Source organism: Mesoplodon densirostris, chromosome 15 (assembly GCF_025265405.1).
Source record: "Mesoplodon densirostris isolate mMesDen1 chromosome 15, mMesDen1 primary haplotype, whole genome shotgun sequence".
Taxonomy (NCBI): Eukaryota; Metazoa; Chordata; class Mammalia; order Artiodactyla; family Ziphiidae; genus Mesoplodon; species Mesoplodon densirostris.
The window spans coordinates 78,359,706-78,373,678 of NC_082675.1; the positions used below are offsets into that span (position 1 = coordinate 78,359,706).

At 42.8% G+C, this 13,973-nt stretch overlaps 1 protein-coding gene across 3 annotated transcripts in view; it reads right to left on the reverse strand.

The window, feature by feature from the left end:
- Positions 1 to 13,973, reverse strand: part of SERPINB3 (serpin family B member 3) — a 77,576-nt gene that overhangs the window by 5,462 nt on the left and 58,141 nt on the right. For all 3 annotated transcript variants that reach the window (XM_060119009.1, XM_060119007.1, XM_060119008.1), the window contains 3 exons: positions 2,315 to 2,498; positions 1,380 to 1,569; positions 690 to 749 (listed from right to left, as the gene is read on the reverse strand). In XM_060119009.1, the coding sequence (XP_059974992.1) occupies positions 690 to 749; positions 1,380 to 1,569; positions 2,315 to 2,415 (351 nt within the window). In that variant the 5' untranslated portion in view covers positions 2,416 to 2,498. The remainder of the gene's footprint in view (positions 1 to 689; positions 750 to 1,379; positions 1,570 to 2,314; positions 2,499 to 13,973) is intronic.

Consider the following 13,973-nt stretch of genomic DNA (forward strand, 5'->3'; position numbering starts at 1 on the left):
TCATATGTTTATTGCTCTTAATCTAATTTAGGGATTAATTAAAATTATATAATTTTAGCAACATATTGTGATGACTATAATTATTATTATTCTATATAATAAAATAATAATAATAATAAAAATAATAATAATAATAATACATAAAGTTTATGGGGGTTTCTGTCATCCAGGCACTGTTGTCCTGTTTTACATGTAGTTACATGTCTTGTAGCAGACTTTTTGTTGCTCCTAGTTAATTTGTATGAAGTCAAATTGTGGCTCAGAGCAGTTGTATTTTGCCACGTTCTCCATTCCTGAACAGAAGAGCACAATTTGAAGCTCCTGAGTTCCCTGGTGGCCTAGTAGTTAGGATTCCAGACTTTCATTGCCGTGGCCCGTGTTCAAGCCCTGGCCAGGGAAGGGAGATCCTGCCAGCTGCGTGGCATGGCAAAAAAAAACATTCTTCAGTTTGAAGCTCCTTTGGGTTTCAGAACCCCTGCTCTTAAGAACATGCTACTCTTCTTTCAAGAAAACAAATACATAAAATAAATAAGTACATAAGATGATATGAGAAACAACTCTGTCCAATCTATTTTGCTTAAGATGGCCCCTAAAAATTGGCTTTTCCCTGTTTATCTGAAATTCCCAGTTTAAACTCCGACCCTCTTGGATATGTGATGTCCTTCTAGATATAATGCTCTGTGACTCACGGGATCTCTTGTAGCTCCTCCTCCTATTGTGTCCTCTGCGTTTTCATTTGAGTGCAGGACCTGGAGGAGACGGGGAGTGGGACAAGGAGACTTTAGAGATCTATGTACCCCAGAGTAAATAGAAAAGAAAGAAAAGAAGGAAGGAAGGGAGAAAGAAAGAAGGAAGGAAGGAAAGAAAGAATCCAAACAAACAAAACAAAATGCCAAATCAAAAAAAAAAAACCCAAAAAGAAAGAAAGAAAAAGAACAAAGAAATGTTCCGTGCAAGCATTTGCTCCTTGAAAAACACAACCTGCGTGTGAAAAACACAAAGCTGGTTGATCACCAGCCAGTTCAAAGAATCCTGATTCATTTTTCATTCATTGCTGAGGAAACATGTAAAGATGTCTCCCATGGATTTTAGTCAACGTACCACTTCTACCTGAACTCTACCATTTAAAGCCTCACCTGTGGTCATTGGGCAGTTATAGGGTTCATCCCAGTTCCCAAAGGAAGTCTAGACACAGGGAAGAGATGGGGCAGAGCGCTGGGGGAGAGCATATGCTCCCACAGCTCTGTGCCCACCCAGTCCTGGGGAGGCTTGCAGCTTCCTGTGCTACCCCTGGGGACAGCCAGATCGGTGATCATCTGCACAGAAGCCAACAGAGAAACCAGGACAAACTGGTAAATGTAAAGGAAGCTGCGACTCACCTTCAGGATTTCTGATGCGGTGTGTCCTTGGGCCCCCAAGGAAGTCATGGCTAAGGCTGACATGATACTCAAAGGGGAAAAGAAGATATTTTCCTTCTCTGATTGTCTGATCTGTTGGAACAGGTCGACTGCAAAGTGGATGATTGCTTCACCGAGTGAACTCATGGTGGCTCGGTGTAGTCTGGAACTCCTGGAGAAGCATCAAATTTATTTTATAATGAGTTTACTGAAGGGGAGGTTAGTCTGTAATAAAATTTTCATTAAAAATGCCTTATGTGTGGGTTGTGGGATTCTGAAAACTATAGCTTCCTTCCTTTTGCTTTTAAAGCTTTTTTCAATGTACATGTATATACTTCATAATTAGAAGACTATCGAAATAGTATTTAAAGAAAACTTTTGTGGGGACTTCCCTGGCAATGTGGTTAAGACTCTGCACTTCCCATGCAGGATGGCGCAGGTTCGATCCCTGGTCAAGGAACTAAGATCCCACATGCCGTGTGGTGTGGCAAAAAAAAAAAAAAAAAAAAAGGAAAAGAAAACGTTTGTGAAAACTAATAGAATATCGTTATCTTTTCTTCCTTACTGGCTGTACTAAGACTGGGTAGAAAATGCATTATAACAGATCCAAGACAAAGATTGATGTGTAACATCCCACCATTCTCATGAGGCACCTCTATGCCTTTTTCTTGAGGCATCTGTGGGTACTGGACATCCTACCCCCCCAATCACACTTCCTCCTAAGGGAACATTTGGTTTTTGGAAATAAATAAATTACCTAAAGATTAAAGGAGATGAAAAATTGTTTTACTTTTGCCCTGGCTAAAGAATAAAATACAATCAGACAGAACAAATTAGATAAATGATGTAACAAACATCATTGATATTATTTTCAGGAAGGATTCATGTAGTCAAGCAGAGCTTCTGGAAGCACTTACCTGTGAGCCTGGAGGAAGCAGAGGTGGGCAGACAACCTGTGAGCTGATGTGCTATGAATCGTCAGGTCTGGACTATATAGCTCTCTCTTGCCGCCTCCCATCCTTCACAGCAGCTGGTATTTCAAGTAAAGCAGCTTCTGATTTCTTCACCAGGCTACTCATCAGCTTCATGAGCATGAAGTCTCTACGAGGAAAGGCAAGATTATTGTTTTATTCTCGTACGTCCTTTTCACCTGGAGAAGAAATTGTGACCTGCAATCACTGGCTCATACGAAATGCATGTAGGTGCCTTTCTAGCACCAAGGAGAATAAAGTTAAATTCTAACTTCTTCACATGCCCCGAGCTACTGTGCCCAACCAGAAATAACCCTTAAAATATCTTTCTTGTCTTACATGTTGAATTGTCTTTAAGACAACTTCCAACACCAACAATTAAAAAGCTTACATTTTCTCTTTTATGTTCTGAAAGGGCTTCTCCAACCTGACCATTTCCTTAAGAATTATTCTGTATAACCAGGAAAATAGTGCCAATCCTCAGCTTAAGAGATACTGGCGAAGTGTCTCAGCAGCAGGTGGAGAACAGGCATCATTTGCCTTCCCTTAAAGGCTGGACCTTGGCTGTGGTCCTCCCTGTGACCCCCATGCCCCTTGCAGCCAACCCCAGATGGCCAATGACTTCTAAGGTCCGAGGGAAGCTCATTTCCCTGCAGCGTGATCAGCTCTCAGTGAGAAGGACAATGGATCCAAACAGGGGCCATTTTGGTGGCAGTATTCCATTTTTTTGTACAAAGATGTATCAGAAAAATAAACTGTTTGAACTCTAGAATTATGACATTTCTTGGTTAGCCTGCTATTCGTTACGCCATCTTCAAATTCGTGGTCTTGAAAACAGTGTCAAATGCCTGTGAGAAAAAAGCAGGAAAAAGTGTTCTTTTGAATGCCATGGTTAAGTCTCTTATCATCGGCGCTGTACTCTCTTCAGGGGCACGGCATTCTCATAGCAGAATAATATTAAAGATTGTTGACTTTCACTGAGGGGGTTATGTATTCACTCCTTTCCCCCTTTAACACCTTATTCAGGCAGATCCCTTTGTTTTCCCCATTTCACCGATGACAGAAATGGGGCACAGAGTGGCTGAACAGAAGCCCAGGTTTCTAAGTTAGTGAACTGCACAGGTGAGGTATCCAGGCAGGTAGCTGGTTCAGGAAGCTGTGTGTGTATCCACTCCCCACAGGGTAGTCTGTTGACAGACTCTGGTCTTGTAGTGACATAACTCCTTGTGTTGAAATGAAAAGAACCTGTTTCTTCTGAACTTTCAAAAGAGATAATGTCCTCCCACAAAATGTGAGGTGGTGGGAATGGGTACCCCAAATGCTCCTGTGTGGGCCCCTCAGTCACTAGGAGGGAAGGCTGGGGTTCAGGCACTCTTTTAGGGCTCCATCCAGAGAGCACCAGGAGCACTGAGTGGGGAATGGGATTGGGGTGTTTTCCTCTGTGGGTGTGACTCAGAGAGAGTGTCAAATTGTGCTCACTCTCCATTCCCTCACACTGCTCTATCCAGCTGGAATTTAGTAGAAATGAATCACTTTGAGAGGGGAAAAGAAGATGGAGAAAAGAAAGTGTTTTTCTCCAGAGGACACTGTTCCCTGTGGCATGGCTTTCAGGGGGGAGATGCATTTCCAGGGTAACTAGCCCAATATCTCCCCTACCACAGGTGTGGGATGTTTGTACTGTGGACCAACTTTCCAACAGAGATATCACTCACATACAGTCAGCCTTCCATATCCATGGGTTCTGCACCCACAGAGTCAGTCAACCAGATGGAAAATATTTGGAAAAAATTGCAGAAAGTTCCAAAAAACAATCCTTACATTTGCCCCACACCAGCAACTATTTTACTTTGTGTTTACGACCCTTTACGTAGCCTTTACATTGTACTAGGTATTATAAGAAATCGAGGGATGATTTAAAGTGTAAAGAGAATGTATGTAGGTTATGTGCCATTTTATATAAGGTACTTGAGCATTCCTGTATTTGGGAATCCTTGGGGTGTCCTTGAATCAGTCCCCCGTAGATCCTAAGAAATGTCTGTAGTGTAAGTTTCATCTTTAAAAAATGTATAAGTCATTGGATTTTAGGCCAGTGACAAGGTTGTGCAACCATCACCATGATCTTTTCCAGAATAATTTCATTTCTCCCCAGAGAAGCTCCCTACATAGTTCTTTCTTCCCCCCGGTTTTTGGAAACCACTTATCTACTTCTTGTTTCTATTTGTTTATTCTGGATATTTCATATAAATGGGATTGCACAGAATGTGGCCTTTTCTATCAGGCTCCTTTGACTCAGTATAATATTCTCAAGGTTCATCCATGTTGTAGTATAAAATGGTGCATTTCTTTACATGACTATATTATGCACCATCGTATGAAATACCACTTTAAAAAAATCCATTCACGGGTGGATGTACATTTGGGTTTTGTTTATTATTGTGAATAATGCCGACATGAACTCTCATGCAGAAATTTCAGTGTGGACGTGTGTTTTAATTTCTCAGGCATTTACCTACGAGTGAAACCCTGGGAACAATGGCAAGTCTATGTTTGATTTAGAAGAACTGCCAGACTGCCTTCCCCAGAAGCTGCACCATTTATATCCCCACCAGGCTACGTTGGCAGCACATGTGCGTGCAGTTCTGATTCTCTGCATGTCTCCAGCACTTGTTACTGTCCTTGGTCCTTTTTAACACCTGCCAGGAACAGAGTCTGTAGTCTCAGCACGTCGCTCATTCACAGGAAGATTCACCTGCAACAAGGTCCCAGAAGCACAGCAGATGGAGACACGAGGGGAAGGGAAGAGGAGATCTGTGATTCTCAACCTGAAAGATGATTCTGCCTGATCCCCCAGCCCCCAGCCCTGCTGCTCTTAGGGCTCCTCTGTCGATATGTGTGCAGTGACCCCTGAGTGATACTGTACGTCAAAGATCCCTGAACTGACACTGTGTGGAGCTGAGTGAGGACATAGGAGCGAAGTCCAAACATAGAAGGAAACGGGAAGAGAAAAGATCCAGGATGAAGAATGACAAACACGAGGTTGCGTCACAGACCACTGTCTCAGGGAGAGCGGAGGTCCCTGGGGCAGGAACAGGATGGGTTTCTTTGAGCTAAAAGAGAAAGGGATCTGACCCCCATAGACAGAAGCAAGAAGCTCAGCCTGGGCCTGGAGGAAGAAATAGGGAGACAAAGTAGGATAAACTGGTCTTCAAGGGAACTTTCAACCGGGACTAAACTCTGAGAATAAACTTTCAAGATTTTTCATGTAGAGTTTGGCTTTGAGGAAAAGACACTAACTGACAAGGACCAGGGGTTTGGTTAAATTTGCAGAGATCTTGGGCTAGTTCAAATAGAAACCATATCATACTCTTTCCCCCATCTTTGAAAAGGGCTCCTGGCATGGAATAGACAAGGTTAGGACACCCCGATGTCATTCAGTGTCACAGAACCCTCGGCAATTATTAGAAGATTTTGCAAGTCAGTAATTTCTAACTTATGCCTTTGGGGATTTTCTAAAGATACATCAACATCGTTGGTTCCAGGAATCCTGAGGATTTTCTAAAGATACATCAACATCGTTGGTTCCAGGAATCCAGGAACCCATTAAAATTCAAGAGGCAATCACACCTTCAGACACCATCTTGCTATCCAATACCTTTATCTGTTCATTAAGAACTAGCTTCTCTGTTTTCCTAAACCTTACTTCCTTGGGAAGGGCATGAAGATTTGTCAGCATTATTCAGTTGCAAATCCTAGGGGGCATTTTATTTCTTCTTTCTTACCAAGTATGTGCCTGTCTGCGGGCAAACTGATTAGGTGAGAAGATCCTTCAAGCATCCAACAGTAGGATATCTGCCAATGACTATATTCTCTACAGATACAGATATAGATATGTACACATTGAATAACATCTGAATAGGGTTAATAAACTTTGCTTTAATTTTCTCAGAGGAGAACCAACTGCAGTGAGATATAAAAAGATGTTAGTTAGGGAATTGGTCTCATACGTAGGTTTATCAAGGAAGACGGAGACAAATTCATAAAACCTCCCCCCTCCCCCCATTCCCACATTTCCAGTTCCATCCAAGACAGTCATCCTAATCCATGCTTTCAATCAAGTCCAAGGCTGTTCCTTGTTGATCTCTTATAAATTGCCACGCTGTTTCACCTCGGCACTCCTGTTCTGCTACCCAGAAAAACGAGTTCAGGCACTCCTTTTTTGTAGGACTGTCCCTGTTCCTTCTTGCTTTACCTGAAATAGGACTTCTCCCCATGACTTCACGTTCCGTGACCTTTTCTCAGGGACAGCTCCTTACTACCCTATCTTCACACCATGACGCCAGGAAACCTGGTCTCTTTCTTTTATTCCCACTGCCTTTACTAGCCACTGTTCCTTCCCTGTCCCAAAGCCTTATTTTAAGTTTCTGGCCCTCCAGGTATTTCACCTTGTGCCCACCTACCAACTTGTAGGTTACTCCTTAATCCACTAAGTAATCTGGTGCCTCTCCACCTTTTAGGTTTTCCACTTCATCCCAACGGCTTCCAGTGTTGGGCGACTGGAAAACTCTCATTTTATTTGCAACAATTGAATTTACTCTTGTTTCATTTTACATCTCTATTCTAGTTGAATCTCCTTTGTGAAAAAAAACTTTTTTGACCCTTAAAAAATTAGATCCATAATGTTTAATTTCTATTTGAAGATGTTCTATATATAAAGCAATATTAATTGTTGCTGATGCCTGTCTCTAGAGTACCAATGGAGACAGAAAATTCTAGAGGGCAGAAGGAATTTGATTACATGGGATATGGTGTGCTGGGGATTTTATTTTGCTTCTCCAGTTTCACCCTTCACTGGCTCAACCTCCTCTGGCCCTAGGAGGCAGAGATGTAGGGAGACATAATCCGGGTCCTTCTCCTCTAGGGAACCTTGCATCTGGCCTGTGGGAGGAAGCAAGAGTAGACCCGCAGCTGGGTGAGTGCAGGGCGCTCGGTCACCCGGCTTCCTCTCAGCGAGGTTGCCAAGCGAAGGCTGCATTTCTTTACCAAAGGCCGCAGATCTTATCGGGCGGCTTTTCTGCAGCTACAGCTACTTTCTCTGGATTTTGGTCACCATTCCTGCCCTTGCCATGTGCGTCTAGGGGTGGCAATGTCCCCCCACTGTTGCTAGCCCTGGGATGCTTCACCATCCTTTCTTGGTTTCTCTTAGCCCTGACCATACTTTGTATAGTCTCTTTGTGAAACTTTCCTGAATTACCCAATTTGTCTGTGTCATTTGTTTTCTGCTAGAGCCTTGACTATTATGTTAAGTAAATGGCTTTGGGAAAAACATCTTGGGATGGAATTTTTGGGATCAGGTTGGTCCCATGTTGAGAAGAAATGTGCTGAGAGGAGATGGGGCACTGGTGTAAGGCACATGTAGCACCAAATTATCAGGGATGGAGGCAAGACATGGAGTGCAGGTGTAAGACAGGTGTTGGGACATCAGAGGCTGTGGTACTTCATAGCTATTGTGACAAGTTGTGGGATCAGCTGCTTTGTTATGATGGGCGTGGGCAAGTCATTCAGCAGAAATCTGAGAAACAGTTTTCATGGATCTTGACAAATAAGTCCTAAAAGACATGTATATGTTTACAGTAGTAAGATGCTTAATCCTTCTACGTCAGGAAAATGCAATTAATACAACACACTGAGATTAACAGCGGAAATGCTGACAGTTCTTAAAAACTAAGGATTGGTGTGATGTAGAAGAGAATTACTGATAAAATGCTGATGCAAATATTTCTTAGTACAAGTAACTTGGTAATACTAGGCAGAATGTGGTTAAGATTCAGCAGTTCTCTATTTAAACATATACCCTGTATATACTCACATGCTGTGCTCAAGCAAACCTGTATTGTGGGTTAATTGCAGTACTGTTGGCAGTGGCAAGAAGTAGAAACAGGGCTTCCCTGGTGGCGCAGTGGTTGAGAATCTGCCTGCTAATGCAGGGGACACGGGTTCGAGCCCTGGTCTGGGAGGATCCCACGTGCCGCGGAGCAGCTAGGCCCGTGAGCCACAACTACTGAGCCTGCGCGTCTGGAGCCTGTGCTCCGCAACGAGAGGCCGCGATAGTGAGAGGCCCGCGCACCGCGATGAAGAGTGGCCCCCGCTCGCCACAACTAGAGAAAGCCCTCGCACAGAAATGAAGACCCAACACAGCCATAAATAAAAAAAAAAATAAAAAAAGTAGAAACAACTTAGACATTTATTAATAGAATAATAAAGGAAATAAATACCCTAATTTTGTACAATGGAATATCCTACAGCAGTGAACATAAATGAGCCAGATATTCAAGTATCAGAAAGGATAGGTCCTCAAACATAGTATCTGGTGGAGAAAAACATATGTTGGCAAAGGATGACTAGTTATCATTTGTGCATTGTGGATGGGAAAGATGGGAGACTGATCATTGAAATGTTATCCTGGGAATGTAGGGGACATGCTTGCTGGAGAAATGTAGAAACGTTGCTGGGTGTGATATAACACCTATTTGTGATAGATGATTAGCTTCGAGAGCCATCTGTTGCCATCTGTTTCATGTCGTTTGTCTGTAGAAACCCTGAGACACACTGACAATGTCTGTGGTTTGTCTTTCAGGCTGAGGTTTACCCAGATGAGGGCAGATTCTTCATCCGTTTCAGTACCCACTCTAGTCTAACCCCATTACACTTCTTAAAGTTTCCTGCTAAAGCCCAACAGTGACTTCCTAATAGCCTCCTGATGGCCCCCTTTTCAGTCTTTACAGTGAATTTGCTGAATGATTTGTCAGTTGTTGACTCCTCTTCCTTGGAATCTTATTTTCAGCTCTCCTCCCCAGCTCTGACCTTCTGGGTAACATGGCCACCCTAAGTGCAGGCTTTAGCTTTTCCGAGGGATCGACCACAGACACTGTCTCTATAGTCTACCGGCTCGTCCATCCACAGCAAGAGCTTCAGCCTGGGAGATCCCTAGTGTATTTCTCTCAGCTTATGACCCATCCCTTCCTTCCCACCCAGCTCTGTGCGCCATCCTCTCTCCCATCTCCCAGCTCTAGCGCCATTCATACAGATCTTCCCTCCAATTAATTGTAATTGATATTTAACATTTGGGTTGATTGATATTTTATATTAACAAAGGTATGATTAAATTCCTTAGTTAAAATTTTATTCTGTAACTTCCCGTCTTATCAGTAAAATGACATTTCCTCCTATCTCTTCTGTTATGGGGCTCTCTTAATGCTTCAGTAGAATAACTGTATCTTTGGAACGCAGAGAGATTTTTCTCTGTGCGCCAAGGCTAGCAGTAAACAGGAATAATGGATTGTGGGCTGCTTGTATTTGGATGAATGTTTCTTGAAGATTCAATTTGAATTAAGGGATGTTTACATAGTATGTTTGACCATCATGTCTGTAGGCTTTTTCAGTGATCCATTCTCCCTGCAGTGGGTTCTTAGTTACTTTCTATGACTTAGTAGTGGGCTAAGTGATGGGTCGCTAATAGAGTGCTAGAAGCAGAGACATTTTTTCTAATATTTTAACTTATTAATTTATTTAAATATCCATTCTTTTTTAGATTCTTTTCTCATATAGGTTATCACAGAATACTGAGTAGAGTTCCCTGTGCTATACAGTAGGTCCTTGTTGGTTATCTATCTTATATATATAGTAGTGTGTGTATGTTTATCCCAAGCTCCTGATATATCCTTCCCCCCCGCCAGGTATCCCCTTTGGTAACCATAAGTTTGTCTTCGATATCTGTAAGTCTGTTTCTGTTTTGTAAGTAAGTACATTTGTATCATTTTTTAAAATTAGATTCCACATTTGAGTGGAATCCTAGTTTGCCTCTTCCTGTGAAGCAACCAGTTAGGCAACAGAGCAATCTTCTGACATTCCTACCTGGGGTGGTTAGAGAATCTCAGGATTCAACAACGTACAGATCTTCTTGCCTGGTTCATAGCATTAAAAATCGCTGGTACCATAACCTCAGATAACCACTGGCTCCAGAATCATAGAGTCTTGGAACTGAAAAGGCCCTTAGAAGCTAAATCAACAGCAAGAATAAAATAAATTACAGAATATACTTAAAGGCTGAAAAGTCTACAAGCAAATTAAACATTCAGCAAAACAAACAGCACCAGTTCTTTAGTAGGTCTGCTGCGCTGTGGCCACTGCATGGAGCCAGCTTCAGGTCTCAGAGGTGGGACAAGAGCAGGATGGGGAAGGCACTCCAGAAAATCATTTGCTCCAACTGTCTGATTTGCACCCCAAGAAGATGAGGCCCAGAGGATTTTCTCAAGATTGCCCAGGAAATGGGACTAGTCACGTGACCTCAATCAGAGGGACACCAGGGACGTGGTCTCTTCTTCCCCAAACCTTTCCGGAGCCTGTAGCTCCACTGTTCCTTTCCTCTATTCCTCCAGCTCTCGTATCTTCTCCCTTCTCTCCCCTCCCCCTTATCTCTGTTTAAATCCCTCCACATTGACTTCCGGCTCCTTCTATCCTTTTTTTTTTTTTTTTTTTCGGTACGTGGGCCTCTCACCGTTGTGGCCTCTCCCATTGCGGAGCACAGGCTCCGGACGCGCAGGCTCAGCGGCCATGGTTCATGGGCCCAGCCGCTCTGTGGCATGTGGGATCTTCCCGGACCGGGGCACGAACCCGTGTCCCCTGAATCGTCAGGCGGACTCTCAACCACTGCGCCACCGGGGAAGCCCTACCCTTTTTTTATTGCCTGGTGTACTGTAGAAATTTTTAGTATCCTTACGCTTATTAAATCAAGTATTCTGTTTTGAATCTTTTTTCATTTTACAAGTGGATATGTTAAACATTTTATATTTATCTCTCTGAAAAAGAGTACATTAATTAAACTGCTTAGTGACCGTGCATTTCCTCTGCGATTTGAATACCAACCACCACCCCTCACACCCCCTAAAAAGAACCTCTTTCCCTTCCTGCCCCAGATGCTCCCTTTTGGATCTTAGCCCTGGAAAAGTTCCTTTACTTTTAAACTCTCCAAATAAGACTCTATTGTATACACAAACCTCAGATAATAGGAGCACATCATGTTCACTATTTCCTGCTCTCAGCATCACTCAGTACACAGGTTGAAAACCTAAAACTAACAGCGCACCTGTACATAACTCCCACCTGTCTAGTTGTGTATTTCCTGGGGAAGACTTTCTTTGAGAAGCTGAACTTTGCCTCCCAACCCCACTAACACAAACACTGTGGACTGCAGTCTCTAAGGAATGTGGAATTGGAGAGGGTGGTGCCAGGCTAGGGTGGAGGTGGTTTGTTGAGAGACCTAGAGACTCAGGAAGCAGATCAGCCCTGGTAAGTCAAACCAACAGGTATGTTCTAAAATTCAGGCCTGGAGGCTATCAGAGGAGGGTTTAATGTGGTTCCACAGATGCATCAAATATATGCAGTTTTAGCACCACGGATGTCCCATTTCATTTCAGACCCAATCTCCCACCACTCAAGTGAAAGGCAGCTGAATGAAAGATAGGGGCTGTAGATGGCAAAAGAGTTATTTCCTAGGATAAAGGATAATTAGCAGAGGGTTCCCATATACCCTTGTCTCCTTCTCACACAGTTTTCCTTATTATTAACATCTGGTATTATTGTGGTACGTTTGTGACATTCAACGAATCGGTATTGATATATTATTAAACTCCATAGTTTACATTAGGGTTCATTCCAATGGCTCCTTGCTAATATATAGGAAAGAAAGAATTGACTTCAGTGTATATATAGTACAAAACATCATTCTTGATACATTCTATCGTTTAAAGCAAGCCACAGGGGAAGAGACTACAGAAGGTATGAATATCAAGAGGTTTACTGGGGGCCACCAGTGTAAGAAATCACAACATTGGAGAAGTAATTTATACACATGAACTACTAGGGAGCCACAAGAGCCTTCTTCCATTCATGCCCTAACTTGCGTGGTACTGGTGAAGCCCTACAAGAAATATTTCAAGTCAATTTCTACCGTGGGCAGAGGGAAGCTTTGTGGATGAGGTCCTAATGCCGATGCCCAAATCCTCTCCGGGTGCAAGAAACTAGGATTTGCAATATATTTTCCCGGTGCTTCTTGACTGTGTCAGGGCCACTACGACTTAATAACTTTTTCCAGGTTTGTAAATTGTGCCTGAAAGAGTATTATTTTTAAAATAATTAAACTTAAGCTGAACACCCTTTGGAGATGTATTTTAAACTAAGTATTTTGAAGGGGAAGAATAAAATATGAAAGACCAGTCTACTCTATTGTAAGACATTGTATAGGTAATCATGACCATGTGGTATTTTTATTTATTATTATTATTATTTGCGGTACGCGGGCCTCTCACTCTTGTGGCCTCTCCCGTTGCAGAGCACAGGCTCTGGATGCACAGGCTCAGCGGCCATGGCTCACGGGCCCAGCCGCTCTGCGGCATGTGGGATCTTCCCAGACCAGGGCACAAACCCGTGTCCCCTGCATTGGCAGGTGGACTCTCAACGACTGCGCCACCAGGGAAGACCTCTGCAAGGTTTTTAAAAATCTATCCTGGGGTTTCCCTGGCGGTCCAGTGGTTAAGACTCCGAGCTCCCACTGCAGGGGGCACGGGTTCGATCCCTGGTCGGGGAACTAAGATCCCACATGCCATGGGGCACGGCCAAAAATAAATAAAATAAAATTTAAAAATAATAAAAACTCTATCGCTATTAAATTTTATATTTTTGGATGTGATATTTCCTGAATGTATTATCCAAACTTTTCCTCTTAGATTCTTGTTATCTACAAATTTAAACATCTTGTCATCAATGCCTTCGATGAAGTCATTAGATAACATATCCAGTGATTCTGTTTGTCCTTCAGTGTGATAGGAGTCGCTATGAAAACCTCTCTGGTCAAAAACTTCAGCCATGGCCCCAAATTGCTTCTGTTAATGAACTGTAATTCTGGGTAAAGGCCTGAGAAACTTTGTTAAAGTGAAGATGCCATGGGAATTTGGAAACTTAGTTTGCCTCTCCAGCCCTCTGCTTCTTGTCTAGTAAAAATGGGAAGGCTAGCACCAGTGGCGGGGAATTGCCGTAAGGGTTAATGTGATGGCACATATTATGCATCTAGCACAGTTCCAGGTACATAACAGACCCTCAGTAAAGGATTGCTCTTCACTAAATTGTTCCAACATTCCATTCTGGCAGAAAATAATCTGAATAGCTAGGTGTGCCTGCTTTTTCCAAAGTACTGGTGGCTTAAAATCTGCATGGAACCGGGGTTACTGATTTAAGATCACTTTGAGACTTTTCTAAAAGGGTCTCCCCTCAAATGTTGTCTGTCACCATCCTTACTCTAGGGGAATGCTATTTTTTGAGAGTGGCTGGGCAGCGGCCTCTCATATTAAAGCATACCAGTTTTTGTTTTGATGCAAATTAAATACACACACACACACACACACACACAAACGCACACATGCACTTACTTACATGCACAGATTCCCTCTAATACATCTTAAGGCTACTTTCCAGAGTGAGGGTGAGCCAGTGAATTTACCAGCTTGAATTATTTTTCTGGGACAAGCCTGTCCCCTAGAGGACAGGTGTTGAA